Here is an 18619-nt window from a genome sequence, read left to right on the forward strand (position 1 = left end):
TGGAGGGGAGTTGTGCCTGTGTTCTGGTGGACGAGGTTGGATCTTGTCTTGTTGGTGGGCAGGACCATGTCCAGTGGTGTCTTTTGCGGCATCTGCGACCTTATTATGATTTTAGGCAGCCTCTCTGCTAATGGGTGGGGTTGTGTTCCTGTCCTGTTAGTTGTTTGGCATAGGGTGTCCAGCACTGTAGCTTGCTGGTTGTTGAGTGGAGCTGTGTCTTCACGTTGTGATGGAGATCTCTGGGTAGCTTTCGCCGTTTGATATTACGTGGAGCCGGGAGGTCTCTGATGGACCAGTGTGCTGAACTCGGCTCTCTCACCTCAGAGGCAGAGGCCCGACACGTGGCCGGAGCACCAAGACCGTGTCTGCCACACGGCTCAGAAGAAAAGGGAGAAAAAAAAAGAAAGAGAGAAGGAAAAGTAATAAAATAATGTTATTTATATAATAAATTATTAAAAATTTAAAAATTCAAAAGTAATTAAAAAAAGAAAAAATAAATAAAGAATGAAAGAAAGAAGTGAGCAACCAGACCAAAAAACAAATCCACCAATGATAACAAGTGCTAAAAACTATACTAAAAAAAATGACAGACTGAGCCCTAGGACAAATGGTAAAAACAAAGCTATGCAGACAAAATCACACAAAGAATCATACACATACACACTCACTAAGAGAAAAAGGAAAAATATATATATGCCGTTGCTCCCAAATTCTACCACTTCTATTTTGGGATGATTCGTTATCTGTTCAGGTATTCCACAGATACAGGGTACATCAAGTTGACTGTGGAGATTTAATCCCATGCTCCTGAGGCTGCTGGGAGAGATTTCCCTTTCTCTTCTTTGTTCTCGCAGCTCCCAGGGTTTAGCTTTGGATTGGCCCCGCCTCTGCCTATAGGTAGCCTGAGGGCATCTGTTCTTCGCTCAGACAGGACAAGGTTAAAGGAGTAGCTGATTCGGGGTCTCTGGCTCACTCATGCCGGGGCGTGGGAGGGTATGGATGTGGGGCAAGCCTGCTGCGGCAGAGGCCAGCATGACATTGCGCCAGCATGACATTGCACCAGCCTGAGGCGCACCATGTGTTCTCCCGGGGAAGTTGTCCCTGGATCGTGGGACCCTGGCAGTGGTGGGCTGCACAGGCTCCCAGGAGGGGAGGTGTGGAGAGTGACCTTGCTCGCACACAGGATTCTTGGTGGCTGCAGCAGCAGTGTTAGCATCTCATGCCCATCTCTGGGGTCCACACTGACAGCCGCGGCTCGCGCCCATCTCTGGAGCTCGTTTAGGCGGTGCTCTGAATCCCCTCTACTTACACACCCTGAAACAATGGTCTCTTGCCTCTTTGGAAACTCCAGACTTTTTCCTGAACTCCCTTCGGCTAGCTGTGGTGCACTAACCCCTTCAGGCTGTGTTCACGCTGCCAACCCCAGTCCTCTCCCTGGGATCTGACCTTGACCTCAAAGCCGGAGCCTCAGCTCCCTGCCCCACCCGCCCCTGGAGGGTGAGCAGACAAGCCTCTCGGGCTGGTGAGTGCTGGGCGGCACCGATCCTCTGTGTGGGGATTGCTCCACTTTGCCCTCCACACCCCTGTGCTGCGCTCTCCGTGGCTCCGAAGCTCCCCCCGTTCCGCCACCCTCAGTCTCCACCAGCAAAGGGGCTTCCTAGTGTGTGGAAACTTCTCCTCCTTCACACCTCCCTCCCAGAGGTGCAGGCCCTGTCCCTATTCTTTTGTCTCTGTTTTTTCTTTTTTTCTTTTGTCCTACCCAGGTACGTGGGGAGTTTCTTTTCTTTTGGGAGGTCTGAGGTCTTCTGCCAGCATTGAGTAGGTGTTCTATAGGAGCTGTTCCACATGTAGATGTATTTCTGATGTATTTGTTGGGGGGGAAGGTGATCTCTACATCTTACTCTTCCACCATCTTGAAGGTCTCCCAATGTCTTTGTTTTTTTTTATCAGGGCACCATAAACAGAATTAATACATTCTTTATTCTGGAGTCAAAAAATTAAAATAATAGATTTCCTCATTTTACGAGCTTAAATCACTGTAATTATATCACTTACAATTTTGTTGTTGTGTAACTATTACATAAAAGTTAATATACTACATATATGGGATATTCTTAGCTATCCACAAATGAAACATTACTTGCCAAAGGTTATTTTTATATAAAGGGGGTAAAATTTATTGTTGAAAACTAATTTTGTATATATCTAGGTTATATTTATTTTTTGATCATAGGAAGTGTTCTGTATTAATACTTAATAATGCATCCACATTTAAGTTTTAAAGTATCAGTTGACATTATTAGATAAATTGATAGATGGAAATTGGTAAGGGATATTTGATGAAACATGCTGTGGTTTGGTGAAATAGTATGTAGGATATGTGGTCTTTTCTTTGTTGAGGTTATACTGAGGTCATATTTACTTAAGTAACCCTTTGTATCCCATTCAGAGTTATATTGCTCTTTTCTCTTTTTTTGATTTGGACTCAAAGATGTAAATGAATGTGAAGTCCTTATGGAATTTGTTACAGTATTGCTTCTGTTTTATGTTTTGGTTTTTTGGCTGTGAGGTATGTGGGATCTTAGTTGTCAGACCAGGGATTGAACCTGCACCCCCTACATAGGAAGGAAAAGTCTTAACTTTCAATAAAGACTTTAAAAAAAAAATAAATGGTCCACATCAAAAAAATCTTAAAAATAAAAAATAAATGAATGTGAGAGTTATTCTTGTTACTTTACATATATATGTATATATGTATATATCTATATTTCCTTAATATGTTAGCTTGTATATATGTATATAAACATTTATATACATGCACTTTATAAATAATATATTCAATGCATAAAATATGTAATATATATTTGTTAGAACAGCAAATACTTTCAGTCTTGCATGTTGGCATGGGCTGAGTGTTTACGATGAAATGAAATGAATGAAATTATTTTCGCTGGGCTTATCATGAGATTGAAAACACATACAAACTGAATACATATTCAGCAGCAGTAGGAATCTTGTCTTTGGCTTAAGCTTGTTTGAGCTAAAATACACAGCCTGCCTGGTAGTTCTGGAGTCCTGATTAATGGGTCCACCATGGGCCATTTTACCAGAGAAGTGAGGAATCTTTCTTGAAATAATTTGCTTTAAGCAAATAGAGAATGGAAGCACTCAAGTTTGCTTCGAGAAAAATGGCTGACAGATGAATGCGAGCTGTGGTTTTTGCTGTTATATGGTATCTGCTCCTCAGATTCATCTGGCCTATCCTCAAATTGAGACATACGAAGACAAAGTGTTTGATAAAACTAAAGGGACTCTTTAGACGCAAGCAAACACACAGCATAAGACATCCATCAGGAACCCTGGGCAACATTACATTGGCACTGACGTAATGAAGTCTGTTTTCCTTTCACCCAATAATTGTCTTTATCGCCACACTCTGGTGTTCAGCTTTTTTTCCCTACCCCTGAAAATTTATAAAGAGAAATCTCATAAGTAAAAGTATTTATAAACAATGTAATAATTACCGTGGTGTCTGTGTAATGTGAAGTGTTTTTTTTTCAGGCACATTTTTCTTTTTGATCTACTAATATATATGTTTGCTTTTAGGTTTCCTCAAGAACTGAACATGGGAAAAATAAGTGCTGAAATTATGTGGACCCTTTTTGCTCAGGATATGAAAGATGCACTAGAAGGTAGGTACAAATATTTAAATTTACTAAGAGTATACGTTTTAGTTAAATTTTGATTTTGTGTTCTTGATTTTAAATGTAAGGAACTGTTGCATCAAAACATCGATCACTGTGATCAGTTTAGTTCTGAAACTTATTTCCACATTGTGGAAAGATAAAGATCGCAAAGTATTTAAAAGCCCTGAAGAAATGCATTTTAAATCAAATGGTCTAAGTTGCAGGATAATAGTGAGTATTTCATATGTAGGACAAAGTTTAGACGCAGGAATACTTTGTGGCATAAATCAGACCATATTGAGAGGGTAGATGAGTAATACTAGTTCAGATATTTGTCTACCTAGACTTAGAAATGGTATCCGATGGCTGGGCAGGTTAAAATATGGCCAAAGCTGGTGCAAAGAAAATGGCAGGGCTCTTCACCAGAAACTCCACTTTCAATATACTCAAATCATAGAATGTAAAGCATGGGAATAGCAGCTCTCAGTTGAAAAACTATAAATTTCTTTGAGCACTCACCTTGTATTTAGAGTTGGAGGTAGTATGTTTAACCAGCCTAGGGTTCCTGCTCTCTAGGAATTTAAAACCTAGTAGAAAGTTTTCTTTGCACTTATTCACTATGTATTAAGCCCCTAGATGCTAAATGCCCAGACTGCACTCAGTATGGAAGATACAACAATGAACAGGACAGCTATGGTCCCTGCCCTCAACAAGATTATGCAGGACAGCTGCAAATATGTAGACGGTTGCAATGTGGGGGTGGTCAGTGGTAAAGATGATGGAATATCTGGAGGTGAAGCTCCTAAGTCAGACTTAGGACAAGGGGGCAAGGCAGGTTTTCTAGAGGAACTTCCTCTGAGGAAGTGTTATCTTGACAAAGACCTGAAGTATAAGTAGGAGTTCACTTTGGGAAGAGTTGAGCAAGAAGCATCTCTGTCTTGTCCTGGTCAAGGACAAAGCATTAACAAGTAGAGTGAGCACAGGGTTCATCTGAGAAGAGAACTCAGCTGGTCCTCTGAGCAACAGGTAGCAGGAAGTGAGGCTGGAGAAATTGTCAGGGACCAGCATGTGCTGCCTTGTGGGCCATGATGAGGAGTTTGACTCTGCTAAGAGAAATGACAGACCATAAAGGGATTTCAGGAGGGACATGTCCTGTTCAGATTGGCAGCTTAGAACAGGCATTGGGACCGCAGAGTGGAAGATGACTGATTGAGTTTGTGCTCATTGTGCCACTGTTTTTTTCTTAGTGTTGCTGAAATGTCAGCTTCTTGCTAGGGCACACAGAGGAAGCATACAGTACTTTTCCTTATTTGAAAAGGAAGGTACACAATAGATTTTAATACCTGATTTTCGGGTAAAGTCTGGGTCTACCACCTAATTAGATAAATTAGGACTTATCCTTAAAATTTTACCAGAACTTGCTCAGAGATGCAAACTCCTTATTCTGCAGTGAAGCGTTCCTTCTCCATTGTATTGATCAATCCTGCTTTCTCTACCTCTGCCTCCTACCAACCACAAGCTTTTCATCAGCTCATTTACTGCCTGGATTTCTCTTCCCACCGCTCTTCATGCAGCCATGTAGGGCTCAGGAGCTAAAGTCACCTCCATGAATAACCTTATCTTAATCCTCTGCATAGCAACTAATTACTATCCTTTATTTACTTGTTTACTCAGGCTTTTTATCTGTCTTCCTTGCCACAGTGCAGATTTTTTGCCTGTGAGTTTTATCAGCATATCTGTATTGCCTAGAATGAAGCCTAGAAAATAGAAACTACTTGATAACTATGTGTTGCATCAGTGAAGACTTTACCAGTTAATCCCAACTCAGTGTAGTAGTAGAAAAAGCAGTAGAGACTTCTGTTTGTGATCCTTTTCTATGTGATCTTGGGAATATTTTAAGAGGTCAACACCTTCGTGTTTCGTTGTCCTCACCTGAAAAATGAAAAGTTCACACTGGATCAGAGGGCTGGGCAATGGGCAAGGAGCCGCTCCTTCCCATATTTCAGAGGAGCTTGACTATTTGGGACCATTCCACAGTGGCATTGCCCACCAGTGCACATTTCGTTTGGACAGGGCCTCTATCTTTATTTATATAACATTTGTGCAACTATTGGATGTTTTATTTTATGTTACCTTTGCTTTAAAAAATAAGTAGTAATTTTAGACAACTAAGTATAATATTTATGTTAGGAAATGTAAATCTCAAAAAATATAACGTTTGTTTGAAACAACAGTGAAATTAGAAATGCTACATGTAAAGCACCATAACTTTGGTTGGATGTTTATTGATTAGAGGTTAATAATTTTGTGCAAAACCAGTATCCCAAAATGCTGAGATTGTATTATTAAAAGTCAGGTCCAAGATCAAGGGTAAGTAATTATTTTGTGATTATCTTAGGTTTTCTGGAGACAAGAATCCTTTCCTTAACACATTTTTTAATGTTTTTTTAATTTATTATTTTATTTTTTTAATAGCAGCTGTATTGAGATATAATTCACATCCCATACAATTCACCTAAAGTGTCCCGTTCACTAGTTTGCACATTCACACCCATTTTCAGGAAGGCATAATGAGCATAGTAAGGGAGTAATTTAGATTGCAGTTCCTGGTTTATGTATCTTCTACACCAGATGAGAAGGCTTTTGAGTGTAAAGATTGTATTTCTCATTTCTGTATTCACTGAACCTTAATAGAAGCTTAGTATGTGTTAGTTTACTTGAATCAAATTACAAATGGGACAACCTTATACAAAGAGCCTCACAGACAAAGCCAGATACTTATGTTCAAACTAAACATTTCTAGTATTGCTAGTTGGGAGGCAGCAAGAGATCTGAGTCTGGGAAACCCAGTTTCAGAAAGCTTTCTCACGTATGAGCTGCACCAGCTTGGGCAATTAATGTATAACATCTCCAAACTTTAGTTTTCCTTTCAGTAAAAAGGTGATAAGAGTTCCCAGGTTGGTGTGAGGATTACATGATACCTCAAATATACTATACTTCAAAATTACGGTGCTAATGGGAGGAGAGCATTATTATTATATAAATGGAGAAAGATCTGTGAAAGTCTCAAAACAGTCTCCTTTAGAGGTCATTTAAGGTTTAAAACTCCTAGGACAGTGTTTACAAATCCATGTTCATTTGTTCCCTATCTCTCCGTCCTTCCCTTTCACCATTTCAATGTAATAGATGGCTTCATACTGTGACATTTTAAAAAATGTGACATGAATAATAATTGTTAAAGAAAATAAGGACTAGGAATACCTCACAGAATAGAGGGCATATACTTAAAAACATTCTTCTGGCAGGCTCTTTTACATGTGATAGTAATGTTCTTACTCTCCCTATTTGCCTTATAGAATGTTGTTAAAATTAATTGACTGTGGAGGAGTGCTTCAGGCTATTGGCCTAGAAAGACTCTGTGTTGTTATATAATTTGGGCTACATAGTTTGTCTTATGATTAAAGCACCTGAGCCCAAGTTGTAAGTAACCTCTGATGAAGTCAGGTCAACAGAGAAGTGAGTTAGAATTTATGGACTTAAGGCTTTTTGATGCAGCTTTTTGCTTTACTTCATGAACTCATCAGCTGCTACGAAAAGAATAATTTAATTTAAAAATAAATAACTTTTCCCCCAACTTTACTCAGTCTATATGAGCCATCTTATTTTGTTTTCAGATTTGACATTAATCACCGTACAACTTTGATAAGCAGTATCAGACTTTGGTGATAACTTGCTGAATGAACCAGAATAAATTATTTTACCGATTTTACACAAAAGATGTACTTTCTGTGAAAAAGGTAGTTTAGGAAGAAAAAAGTCCCTGATGAAATATTTCATTTTATAGTGAAATAGAGTTGGTTTTGCAGAATTTTTTCTAAAGCAGTTATTCTAAAGGCTTTTATAGTCTTTAGCCTGGCTGGTAAAAATACAGGTTTTGCAGTAAGTTAGATCTATGTGTGAGTTCAGGCTCCGCTACTTTCCATTAATTTGTTAGCTATGATCTTGGACAGTTTATTAAAGTAAGTCTCAGTTTCCATATTTTAAAATTAGGGACAAAAATACCTACCTTACCAGGTTATTTTAAGGAGAAAGGAAGAAAGAGAGAGAGCTATGGGGGCAAGGAGCGGATAGTTTCCTAGTGCATAATAAATACTCAAACATTAGCCATTATCACAATCTTGAGGATTATAATTTAGTAAACAGAAACTTTCAGATGATTTATAATACCACCCAAATGTCTAGATGCCTGTGACTGAAAGTTTTACTTGGCAATCGCAGTTGACGGCACACGTTTTATATGTCATCTTGGTATCCATAGAACTGGGTTGCCTGGCAATCAAGGCAGTCCTGTTCAGGGCCCTGATTGTGTAACATATGTGGGTGTCTTCAAAGTCTCTATTAAAAGCAAACCCAGCTAGGCCCCAAGATAGCAGCCATTTGGTGGATTGGGTCCTCAAGCATTCAGGTGGTTTCTAATTAATAATTCTGTAGAGTAGTGCTTGGGATTCTTTAACTACTACTCCTTAAATTGGAATTTGTGGCTGGGCTTTAAGTCATATTCTGAAATTGCATCCGCTTGTAAGGATGGATGGGATGGGAGAAGAGTATCTAAAGCATTTGCCACATTCTCAGATGAATCTTTGAATAGAAAAATAATTAAAAATCATTGAAAATAGATTAGTTAAAAATGACTGTTTTACTTAATTAACTTAGGCAGAGATGGAATTAATTATGATATGCAAAATACAATCATCTTTCACCTGGCCTTATTTAAAGTCTCCCAGATCAGAGCTCCTCAAACTTTAATGTGTACAATAGTCCCCGGGAATCTTGTTAAAATGCAGGTTCTGGTTGAGTAGACCTTTTGGGGGGCAGGGTAGGTGGTTCTCTCCATTTCTACCAAAATCTGAGATGATGCCCAGGCATCTGGTTAGTGCACCACACACTGAGTAGCAGCAAGGCTTTAACACTGGACATTCTATCTTTTTACCGCCAATCTTTCTGGTCTGCTGCTTAGTTATCATGTTGGTCCTCATCAATAGGTGAAAATTGTTAGACTGCCTTTGTAATCTTTCACTATCTCATCATCCTAATAAGCACGACTGTTGCCGTTAACTCTGCTCTCACCGTTTCCATGCACTATCTTCTCTTGATGTATGAATTTGAGTATTTGCATATTGAATATCTTTAGCATATCTTACTCTCTTACATTTATTTTCGGAGGCCTTCTCTCAAAGAAGTATAATTTTTTTTTATTGCTCTTCACCCACATACAGGTCTCAGGCCACCCTGTGCATTTAAGAACATTGCCCTTGACCTTGTAGGAACGAAAACAATGAGAACACAAAGTCATGGTCACATCTCTCCTGGTCTCGCTGACCACTTCGGCTATACGGAAAGAACTGAACTATTGACCCATGAACTTCTCTAGCCTCCCTTAGAATATTCTTGTCCTTAACATCTTTCTGGTCTAGCTCATACCCTCAAACTGTGATTTGATACTTGTCACCTTTCTTGTCTTCCATTCAGTAATTTTCTGCTGATTTTTAAGTTTACTCTCACAAATCACTGGTTGTCAATTTATCTTGATCCTCATATTTCGGTAGAAAAGATTGGCTTCTGACTAATTTCTGCAATCAGTAAAACCTCCCTGGAAACAACTGATTTCTTTCGTCTCCTGTTTCCTCCTCCCAATCTTCCTTAACCTTATTGGAATGACAGAGATTCAAGCTATGCCTCTGTATTCTTCAGAGACTGTGGTTGGAGCCAAGATTGGGAGCCCTTTGTAAAGGATCTCTCTGACCTCCTTTTCGTAGAGTAGTGGTTCTCAACCTGTTTGGTGTCCTTCCGTGTTGCAACACTCCTCAGAGGTACAGCAATTCCCATAAGTAACAGAGATGTTGGTATTTCTCAACCAAGGAGAGATGACAGGTGGCTTTCCCTCATCCTGTTGAGAATCTTCAATATTACTCTTGTCCGGAAGCAACTGTTGAATAACTCAAAGAAATAATACAGTGCTCACTGATAAAATATTAGCTTTTAGTGGATAATGTCTTATACCTGAACAAATTCTATCCTATATTTCATATGACTAATAAGTCATTTTCCTGTTCTGAAAGCTTTTTGCTAAGACTTAGGTACTTTGGCAATGGCTGCCAGAATGCCATAGAGACAGTTCAACACAACTTTAAGACATTTCTGCATTCCTGCTATTATCAAATGGCATCATAAACAGTACAGTCGCTTCAACTAAAACTTGGGAAATCGTGGTTGACTTCTCTTCTCTGCATCCTATTAGCACGTCTGTACTAAAAGCTCTATATATGAAATTCTCTTCAGTAACTTTTCTTTCTATGAATCTTACTGCTGTTCTTGTTCAGACACATCTTTCCTGCTTCTGCCTTCACTGATATGGGTCTTCCTTCATAGACACCTCCTGGACCACTGGATAAGGTCCAGATTCCTTAGCCTAGCTTACACCAGCTCCCTCCTCTCCTTTCTGTACCTGATTTCAGCCCTAGTGGTTAATACTTTGCTCCATACACATACTATATGCTCTACCTACATCCACCTGTTTAAAATTTCCCTGAAATCCTTACACAAGTTTATTCCCCAGGAGGTGTGCATGATGCCCCCCACCCCCGCCCAGGCTTTCTCCTACTTGCCATCCCCAGCAAAGACTCATGCATTCTCCAAAGTCCAATTCAAATGTTACTTCTGTCAAGTTTTCCCTGAGAAGTATGTACTTCTTCCCTATTCTCCCATAATATTGAATACTTCCTATTGTACTATTTATGCATGTGCTTTACTTCACAGATACATCATCCACCATGCCCTGAGCTCTCATTCATCTTTGTATGAATCTTCCTACTGTCCCTTTCTCTGACCTTTAATTAAAAATGTTATGAATCAATGAATGCATGCATGAATATAAGCCTATGTCTACAAACAGACAAAAGCAAAGATATACGTTCCATTCCCAAACTCAAATTTCCAGTCACAATTTGCACAAATCACACAAACCAGTTACAATCACTCATATAAAGGAGAAATGTTTTGTAAGTATGTAGTCCCGATAATTATTTTTACCACATGTTGTGGTTGTAGCAGTTCTAGGAAGGTTTTAATAATCACAGATGTGGGGGAAAAAAAACCCTAAATACCTTTGATTTACCCACAGAAACAGTGTGTGTGTATATGTGTGTGTGTTGCTCATGCATTTGTGTGTGGTAAGAGAAGACGGTAGGATTATAATGCTTTGCTTCCTTAACAAATTGTGAAATACCTCTTCCAGTCACACTCTGTTCATCAGTCCCCACCTGCTTTTCTACAGCAACCCACTAATTTGTTTTGACATATCTTCACACAGAATTCCAAGTCTAGATTAATGGACAAAAAATGAAAACAAAACAAAAGTAAATGGTTACTAACTCTCAGTGTTCATTATTGCAAAAAGACCAGTTCTTTTCATTTAAATTGCAGGTCACATGAGTCAAACCATGAACTGAAACATGACTTCTGTATTGATGTATCAGTTTATATGTGACAGCTTATTTGAGGGATTCTGTGTTATATTTGCCTCACACCCCCAAATAAAAAAAAGAACAAAGTGTATTTACTGGTACTTCTTAAGTTTTCCTGGCTCACTAGGCCAGTAGTTCTCAAAGTGTGGTTCCCAGACCAGCAAGCATCAGCATCACCTGGGAAGATGTTAGAAATGCAAATTCTTGGGTCCCACCCCACACCTACTGTTTCAGATTGAGGCCCAGCAATCTGTTTTTGATTTTGTTTTTTAAATAAGATCTCCAAATGATTCTGATGCATGCTAAAATTTAAGAACTACTAATCTAGGGAATGTATAATCAACATAGTGCCTTCTTCCATTGCTGAGATGAACACACATGATTTTTTTTTAATTAGAATATAGCTGATTTACAATGTTGTGTTAGCTTCAGGTATACAGCAAAGTGATTCAGTTAAATGTATATATTCAGATTCTTTTCCAATATAGGTTATTACATGATATTGAATATAGTTCCCTGTGCTATACAGTAGGTCCTTGTTGTTTATCTATTTTATATATAGTAATCTGTATCTACTAATTCCAACCTCCTAGTTTGTCCCTCCCCCTTCTCTTTCCCTTTTGGTATCCACAAGTTTGTTATCTATGTGAGTCTATTTCTGTCTTGTAAGTTCATTTGCATCATTTTTTTAGATTCCACATATAAGTGATATAATATTTGTCTTTGTCTGACTTACTTCACTTAGTATGCTGATCTCTAGGTTCATCCATGTTGCTGCAAATGGAATTATTGCATTCTTTTTTATGGCTGAGTAATATTCCAGTGTGTGTGTGTGTGTGTGTGTGTGTGTGTATACATACACACACACTATCTTTATCCATTTATCTGTTGATGGACACTCTCGTTGCTTCCATGTCTTGGCTACTGTAAATAGTGCTGCAATGAATACTGGAGTGCATGTTTCTTTTCAAATTAGAGTTTTCATCTTTTCTGGGTATATGCCCAGTAGTGGGATTGCTGGGTCGTATGGTAGTTCTATTTTTAGTTTTTTTTTTTTTTTCTTTGCTGTATGTGGGCCTCTCACCATTGTAGCCTCTCCCGCTGCGGAGCAGAGTCTCCGGACGCACAGGCTCAGCGGCCATGGCTCACGGGCCTAGCGGCTCTGCGACATGTGGGATCCTCCCGGACCGGGGCACAAACCCGTGTCCCCTGCATTGGCAGGCAGACTCTCAATCACTGCACCACCAGGGAAGCCCTATTTTTAGTTTTTGAAGGAACCGCCATACTGTTCTCCACAGTGGCTGTATCAATTTACATTCCCACCAACAGTGTTGGAGGGCTCCCTTTTCTCCACACCCTCTCCAGTATTTGTTATTTGTAGACTTTTTCATGGTGGCCATTCTGACCAGTGAATGCACAATGATTTTTGAAGATATATAAGTAAGTCAGAAAAATGTCCCTTATAATGCAAAGTTAAAGTGGAGGGATGGTATGGATGTATCAACTATGTAAGAACAAATTAGGAAAGAAAAACAAGTTCAAGGAGCAGACTGATTTGTAAATATCAATTTTTAAATTTTGTAAGTAAAGAGAAAGAAAAGAAGAATTAAAATAATAATTTTTAAAAGGAGAAGAGAAGTAATTTTCAAGAAATTAAAGGGAGGAAGGGAATGGACTGGGCCAAGTCCATTAGCACAAAACTCAATGGGAGAAAAATGACAGGAAAGATATTGATGACTCAGCCAAGTAGGCATACAATTCTTAGGTTGAGAAAAGTCCAGGAGTATTCAGTAACATAGAGGAAAGTGAACCTTCATTAGAAAAGAATGAAAAAGTTGCTTATTGTGTTTAATCTCCTCTTCAAAGGAAAAATAGAAGCTCATACACCATTCATGTCAAGTAATTTTTCATTTTTTTGCCTTGGAGTCAAATTACAACAAAGGCAAATAAATTTCCTCTAATGTTAACATCTTTCTTTACATCTTTATTTATTATTTTGAATAGAGCAAAACTCAGTGTATTTTGAAACATTTAATGCTTTTTTTGAACCATAATGCTGTAAAAGCTAAATGTTATAGAAAGGAGATAACTAGCTTTGCCATCTATTTATGTTTTATTTTTCTTTTCCGTGTGACTTTAACTGGGGATGTTGGTAAGGCTTTGCATAACAGTATTTTTCACATTTAACTGTCCAGCATGCTTCATATATATTTTACAGAAAATTTTTATTAAGTAGAATAGATGGTCTTACTAGTGACATTCTCAATTATATGAAGTTTTGACCTCTTTGAGGGAAGGGTCCACATTGACCATATTCAGTCCTTAACAGATGCCTGGCACATGTAGGGGCTCAATAAATAATCATTCAATGAAAATCCAAGGTGCACTAAAACAATGTGTATATGAATGTGTGTGCAGGTTAACTACATGATTCAGAGTGATTTTCATCTATGTTAGAGCCTAGGAATGCACATTGTTAAAACTTCCTATAAATTTCCAGTCCATTCTATATTAAAGTACATTATTCATCACTTGAATTGTCCATATTGATATTTGGGCAACAGCATATCAAAGCTCCAGTTCAACAAGATGTCTTTCATCACATAAGCCTTTGAGATTCAATCCTTAGCCAAAGGCTTCCCAACATATGACAAACTATTTCACATTAGCAAGCACAGCATGCAAAACATAGGGTAAAATTCTACTTCTATGAGTTAGAGCCAAATTTTAGCCATCAAACAGATTTCACAGGCTGGTTAATAAAAATTAGCTGTCAAATTATATAATCTAAAGTCTAAAACCTTTAAATGCCAACCCCCTGGAATTTAATAAGGAAATAGAAATCAGTGAAAGTAGATGTTAAAAAAACAGGGTAAGACCAAGGTAGACAGATGGGTTTCAGCCCTGCCTTCCTCCACTTGTCTTATGTTTTCCCCTTACTCCCCATCAGTCCCTCACCCCTTCTTTATTATCCTCTCGAACACCTGGTACACTCAGGACTTACCAGCAGATTGCACACACTACGGTGTTTGGGACATCTTGCTTCTCCCTTCCAAAAGACCTGAAATCAGAATAAGGAGAAAAAGCATTAAAATTTAAAACTGGGAGGGGTGGGGACGGCAAACTAAATCCTGCTTACCCTGGTGAGCTGGAAGTGGGCACACACTTAAAAGGAAATAAAATGGAAACTAGACATGAAGCTTATTTGACTCTGCTTTTCACCTTCTAAACATGTTATTTCCCAGACAGTTAGGGGTTTCTTGCCTCATTTCATCTTTACTCTAAAGGAAAGCATCAGTGTTCATTCAAATGACCTCAACTGGGGAGACCCGAGCCCTGCTCACACTTAGAGTAAATGCATTTCGCAGTTGCTTCCTCTCTGGCAATTCCTCTTCTCTGCCCCCCATGGTTAAGTTGAAACTACTTGTTTTGTTTTTCTGGAATAGACAGAGAGGATGAGCTGTGTGTGTAATTAATCTAGAACATGCTGACTACAATATTTGGCTTCTAGATAACAGGAAAGAAAAAAATAAGTGACCAGGAGTGTTTGTAATGCTATCATTAATCTCACCCTGTAATCACCTACTAACTCGCCTTATAATTGATTTTGGTAAAAATTAATTAAAATATGCTGATCTGAGTACTATATTGTGTTCCCTGGATAGAAGTGAGCATATCAGAGTAGGATGTAATTAACTGATCAACCACTTTTTCTGGGTCCCCAAATCTCCAACTCAGAAGGTAATCACACAGCAAAAACAGGTCTAAGTTAATTTAGGCTGTGGATGTGATCTCTCTGGCTGCATATGCAAATATTTTTGTCAGACACACCCCATGTATGTTCTGAGGTTCAGTGCAACCATTTTTAAGTCTGTCTACCCACAGTGGTGAACTTCAGCAAAATCTCAGGTAGATGGAAATTATTTTCCAAAAGCCAAGTAACCTGGTTTATTAGAACCGAGTGATGGAGCAACACCTATTCAGCTATTTCAAATTGTTATATGACCAGTATATAAATAGCACTTAAAGGTCTTCATGGTCATTTTCTCTCAGCCCAAACTCAGCCTTAACCAGGAAAAATCTACTCGTTTCTCACATTATTCTTTGGTTTATTTGGTTTTGAAATAAAGAACAGTAGTGGACACCAACAATTCAGGGGGGTTTAGATTGGCAACCTGGCCATCTGTGCTCCTAAGAAACTTTGAGCTTTCTTGCATTTTTCTTTTAAGATAGTATTAGGCTTTGTCGACTCAATTAGGGTCCTGCATAGCTGACCCCTAACTGTTGAGCTTGGTACAGCTCAAGAGTCTTGTTACTTATTTTCTCTCTGGATGTGAGGCCTCAGGAAAACACAAAGCAGGAGACTGGGTTCTCTTTCTCTCCGCATAGAGTGTGCCTATTTTACTCGCTAACCATTTCCTTGTATCTTACGTGGACTTAAAGGGTTAGGAAAAATAAAATGAGCAGATCACCTGCAGTGGCACCAAAATGGCCAAAGGGAAACTCTCAGCTCAGGCATCTAAAAAATAAAAGTTTAAGTTTACTTCATCAGTTATGTATCACTGCGTAACAAATTATCCCAAAACTTTGTGAATTAAAACATAAATCAGTATGTAGTATCTCTCATGGTTTCTGCAGAATAGGAGGTTTGGGGTTGGGGTCTCTTGTGAGGTTACAGTTAAGATAGGAACCAGGGCTGCAGTTGCTGAAAGCTTGATGGGCTAGAAGAGTCAATTTCCACGTGGCTCTCCCACGTGGCTCTCCCACGTGGCTGTCAAGCCACTATGGGCTGTTGGTGGGAGGCCTCAGTTCTTTGTTTTCCTCTCCACAAACTGCTTGACGGTCCTCTCTGTGTGACAGCTAGCTTCTCCCAGAGTGAACAACGCAAGACAAAGGGTGGGAAAACTGCAATGTCTTTTCCAACCTAGCCTGGGAAGTTAGACTTTGTCCCTTCTGCGATATCTTATTGATCACACAGTTCAGCTACATTCAGTGTAGAAGGGAGCACACAAGGACATGAACTACAGGAAGCAAGGGTCACTGGTGTCATTTCGAAGGCTAGTTTGCTCACACAGTTAGTATTTACCTCTCTGATCATTTCTTTATAATGTTAGCATTTTCCTATATTAGGACAGGCTTTTATTGTTTGCATTGATTTTAAACAAAAGAAATAATCAGCTTGGATAAAACCAACTTTCTTCCTTCTGCTGCTTTGCCTCAGCCCCTCCCCCTACCACAAGAAAAAAGGTCAGCATGAACCAGCTCTTGAGGTTTTAGGAAGAGAATTCACTTCCAAGATGCTGGGGCTCTTGCTAGCCCTCTCTAGTTTCCTAGCAAAGCTCCTCTGGGAAGGGAAGTCTGCTACGCTGAGAGGAAATTAACACCACATTCTCAAGAAAGGCACTCATCTATCTCTTGCTCTCTTTTCATTACAGAGCAGTGGTTGTCATCCCTGGCTGTACATTAGAATCACCAGAGGTGGATCCTAGACTTTAAAAAAAAGAATACTCTAAGGTTTATAATCCTATTTAGCAATCACCTATTTAGCACTTACTAAGTACTTCTCTAAATGATATGCAAATATTAACTTATTTGAACTTCATAACAAGCCCATAAGGTAGGTACTATTATGTTAGCTCCATTTTATACATGAAGAACTTGAGGCACAGAGAAGTTAAGTATTTTGCCCAAAGTCACACAGCAATTGAATAGAAGAGCCAAGACTTCAGGGAGTTCTATTATATATCCAAGATTGAGTACCACTACTCTTAATTAAGTGTTGAAGGCCTTTGAGTACGTGATGAAATATTCAGGCTCTATCACCAGAAAGATGCACATAGCATATACATGAAAAATGTGTATATATCTTTTCAGGGATGTGTATGTAAATCCCCCATAGCGCTTTTGTAGACTTTTCCAGGGATCTGTGAACCCCAGATTAAGAACCTTCTCTTGCTAGAGCACTGATTTCCCCTGGACCAGCATCACCAGTATCACCTGGGAAGTGGTTAGAAATGCAAATCCCCAGACCCTACCCCAGACCTACTGAATAAGAAATTCTGAGCATAAGGTTCAGCTTTCCCTATTTTAACAAGACTTCCAAATGAATCTCATGTGTGCTAAAGTGTGAGAAACAACTGTTCTAGAAGGCTGGTGTGTAGAAGCAAGTGATTAACTAGTCAATGACCCTGGCTTCATGGTTCTGTAAAGACATCTCATTGTTCTTGCCTCACCATTAGGCAGGTAGAAATTTTCTTCTGTTAAAACTTGATTTCTTTGAAAAAAAATGATCACCAAAGGAAAGTCCATCACTGACATTCATAAAAGTGTTCATTAATAACAACACCTTTATGTCATTAGGTCAGTAGATATTCCCTGCATGCTTGCGCTGTGCTGGGAAAACAAGGATCAGTACAACACAAAAAATAAACATGACTCCCACCTTGAGGAACTTTTTACTCTATAATGAGCAAATAATTACACAAATAAATATATAATTATAAAATTGAATCAGTGCTGTGGATGAAAACTGTGTCTATTTGATCTCAAAATTACCTGTTAAAAATGAACCTCTAGGGCTTCCCTGGTGGCGCAGTGGTTGAGAGTCCACCTGCCGATGCAGGAGACATGGGTTCGTGCCCCGATCCGGGAAGATCCCACATGCCGCGGAGCGGCTGGGCCCGTGAGCCATGGCCGCTGAGCCTGCGTGTCCGGAGCCTGTGCTCCGCAACGGAAGAGGCCACAACAGTGAGAGGCCCGCGTACCAAAAAAAAAAAAAAAAAAATGAACCTCTAGAATTAAAACCTCCCCACCCAAATTCTATTCCTGTCTTGGCCTTTGCCATTCCAGCAAAAGATGCCACCATTTGTATAGTTTTTAGACATTATCTTTGATTCCTTTATTTCTCTCAGTCTACCACCATCCACAGAGACACAACACACAGATATCCATAAGCAAACGATACTTGTTCTACCTCCAAAACATACCTAGCTCTGTACCCTTCTCTCCATCTCCACTACCTCCAATTAGTTCTAGCCACAGACCTCTTTTGCTTTGACAGCTGTAATAGCCCCCTAAATATTTTGCACATTTCCACTCTTGCTTTCCTTTAATCCGTTGTGCTCATAACATCCAGACTAACCCACACAAATTTAAATTAGATCAAGACTTTCTCTGGCATATAAAAGCTTCCAAAATCTTCCCCTTTCAGTCAACCAAAACCCATTTTTTTTAAAACCATGGCTTATCATGCTGTGTAGTCTGAATCTATTCACCCTCCAAGTGCATCTCATTCCCTTTCCCTCTCATTTATCTGTAACCACAGCACCCTCATGCCTATTCCTCATCTGGGCCAGATTTGCTTCTACAGCAGGGCATTCACATTGGCTCTTCCTTCCACCTTTAAAGCTC

The 18619-nt window shown here is 39.2% G+C and overlaps 1 protein-coding gene across 1 annotated transcript in view; it reads left to right on the forward strand.

Moving 5' to 3' along the window:
- The window catches only part of LOC113629025 (protein unc-13 homolog C), a 340801-nt gene that overhangs the window by 202576 nt on the left and 119606 nt on the right, over nucleotides 1–18619 (forward strand). Inside the window, exon 15 of the mRNA XM_027123068.1 lies at nucleotides 3607–3692. Coding sequence (XP_026978869.1) covers nucleotides 3607–3692 — 86 coding nt within the window. The remainder of the gene's footprint in view (nucleotides 1–3606; nucleotides 3693–18619) is intronic.

The sequence above is a fragment of the Aethalodelphis obliquidens genome, unplaced genomic scaffold (genome assembly GCF_003676395.1).
Source record: "Aethalodelphis obliquidens isolate GAN/ISIS:26980383/991018 unplaced genomic scaffold, ASM367639v1 scaffold26, whole genome shotgun sequence".
NCBI lineage: Eukaryota > Metazoa > Chordata > Mammalia > Artiodactyla > Delphinidae > Aethalodelphis > Aethalodelphis obliquidens.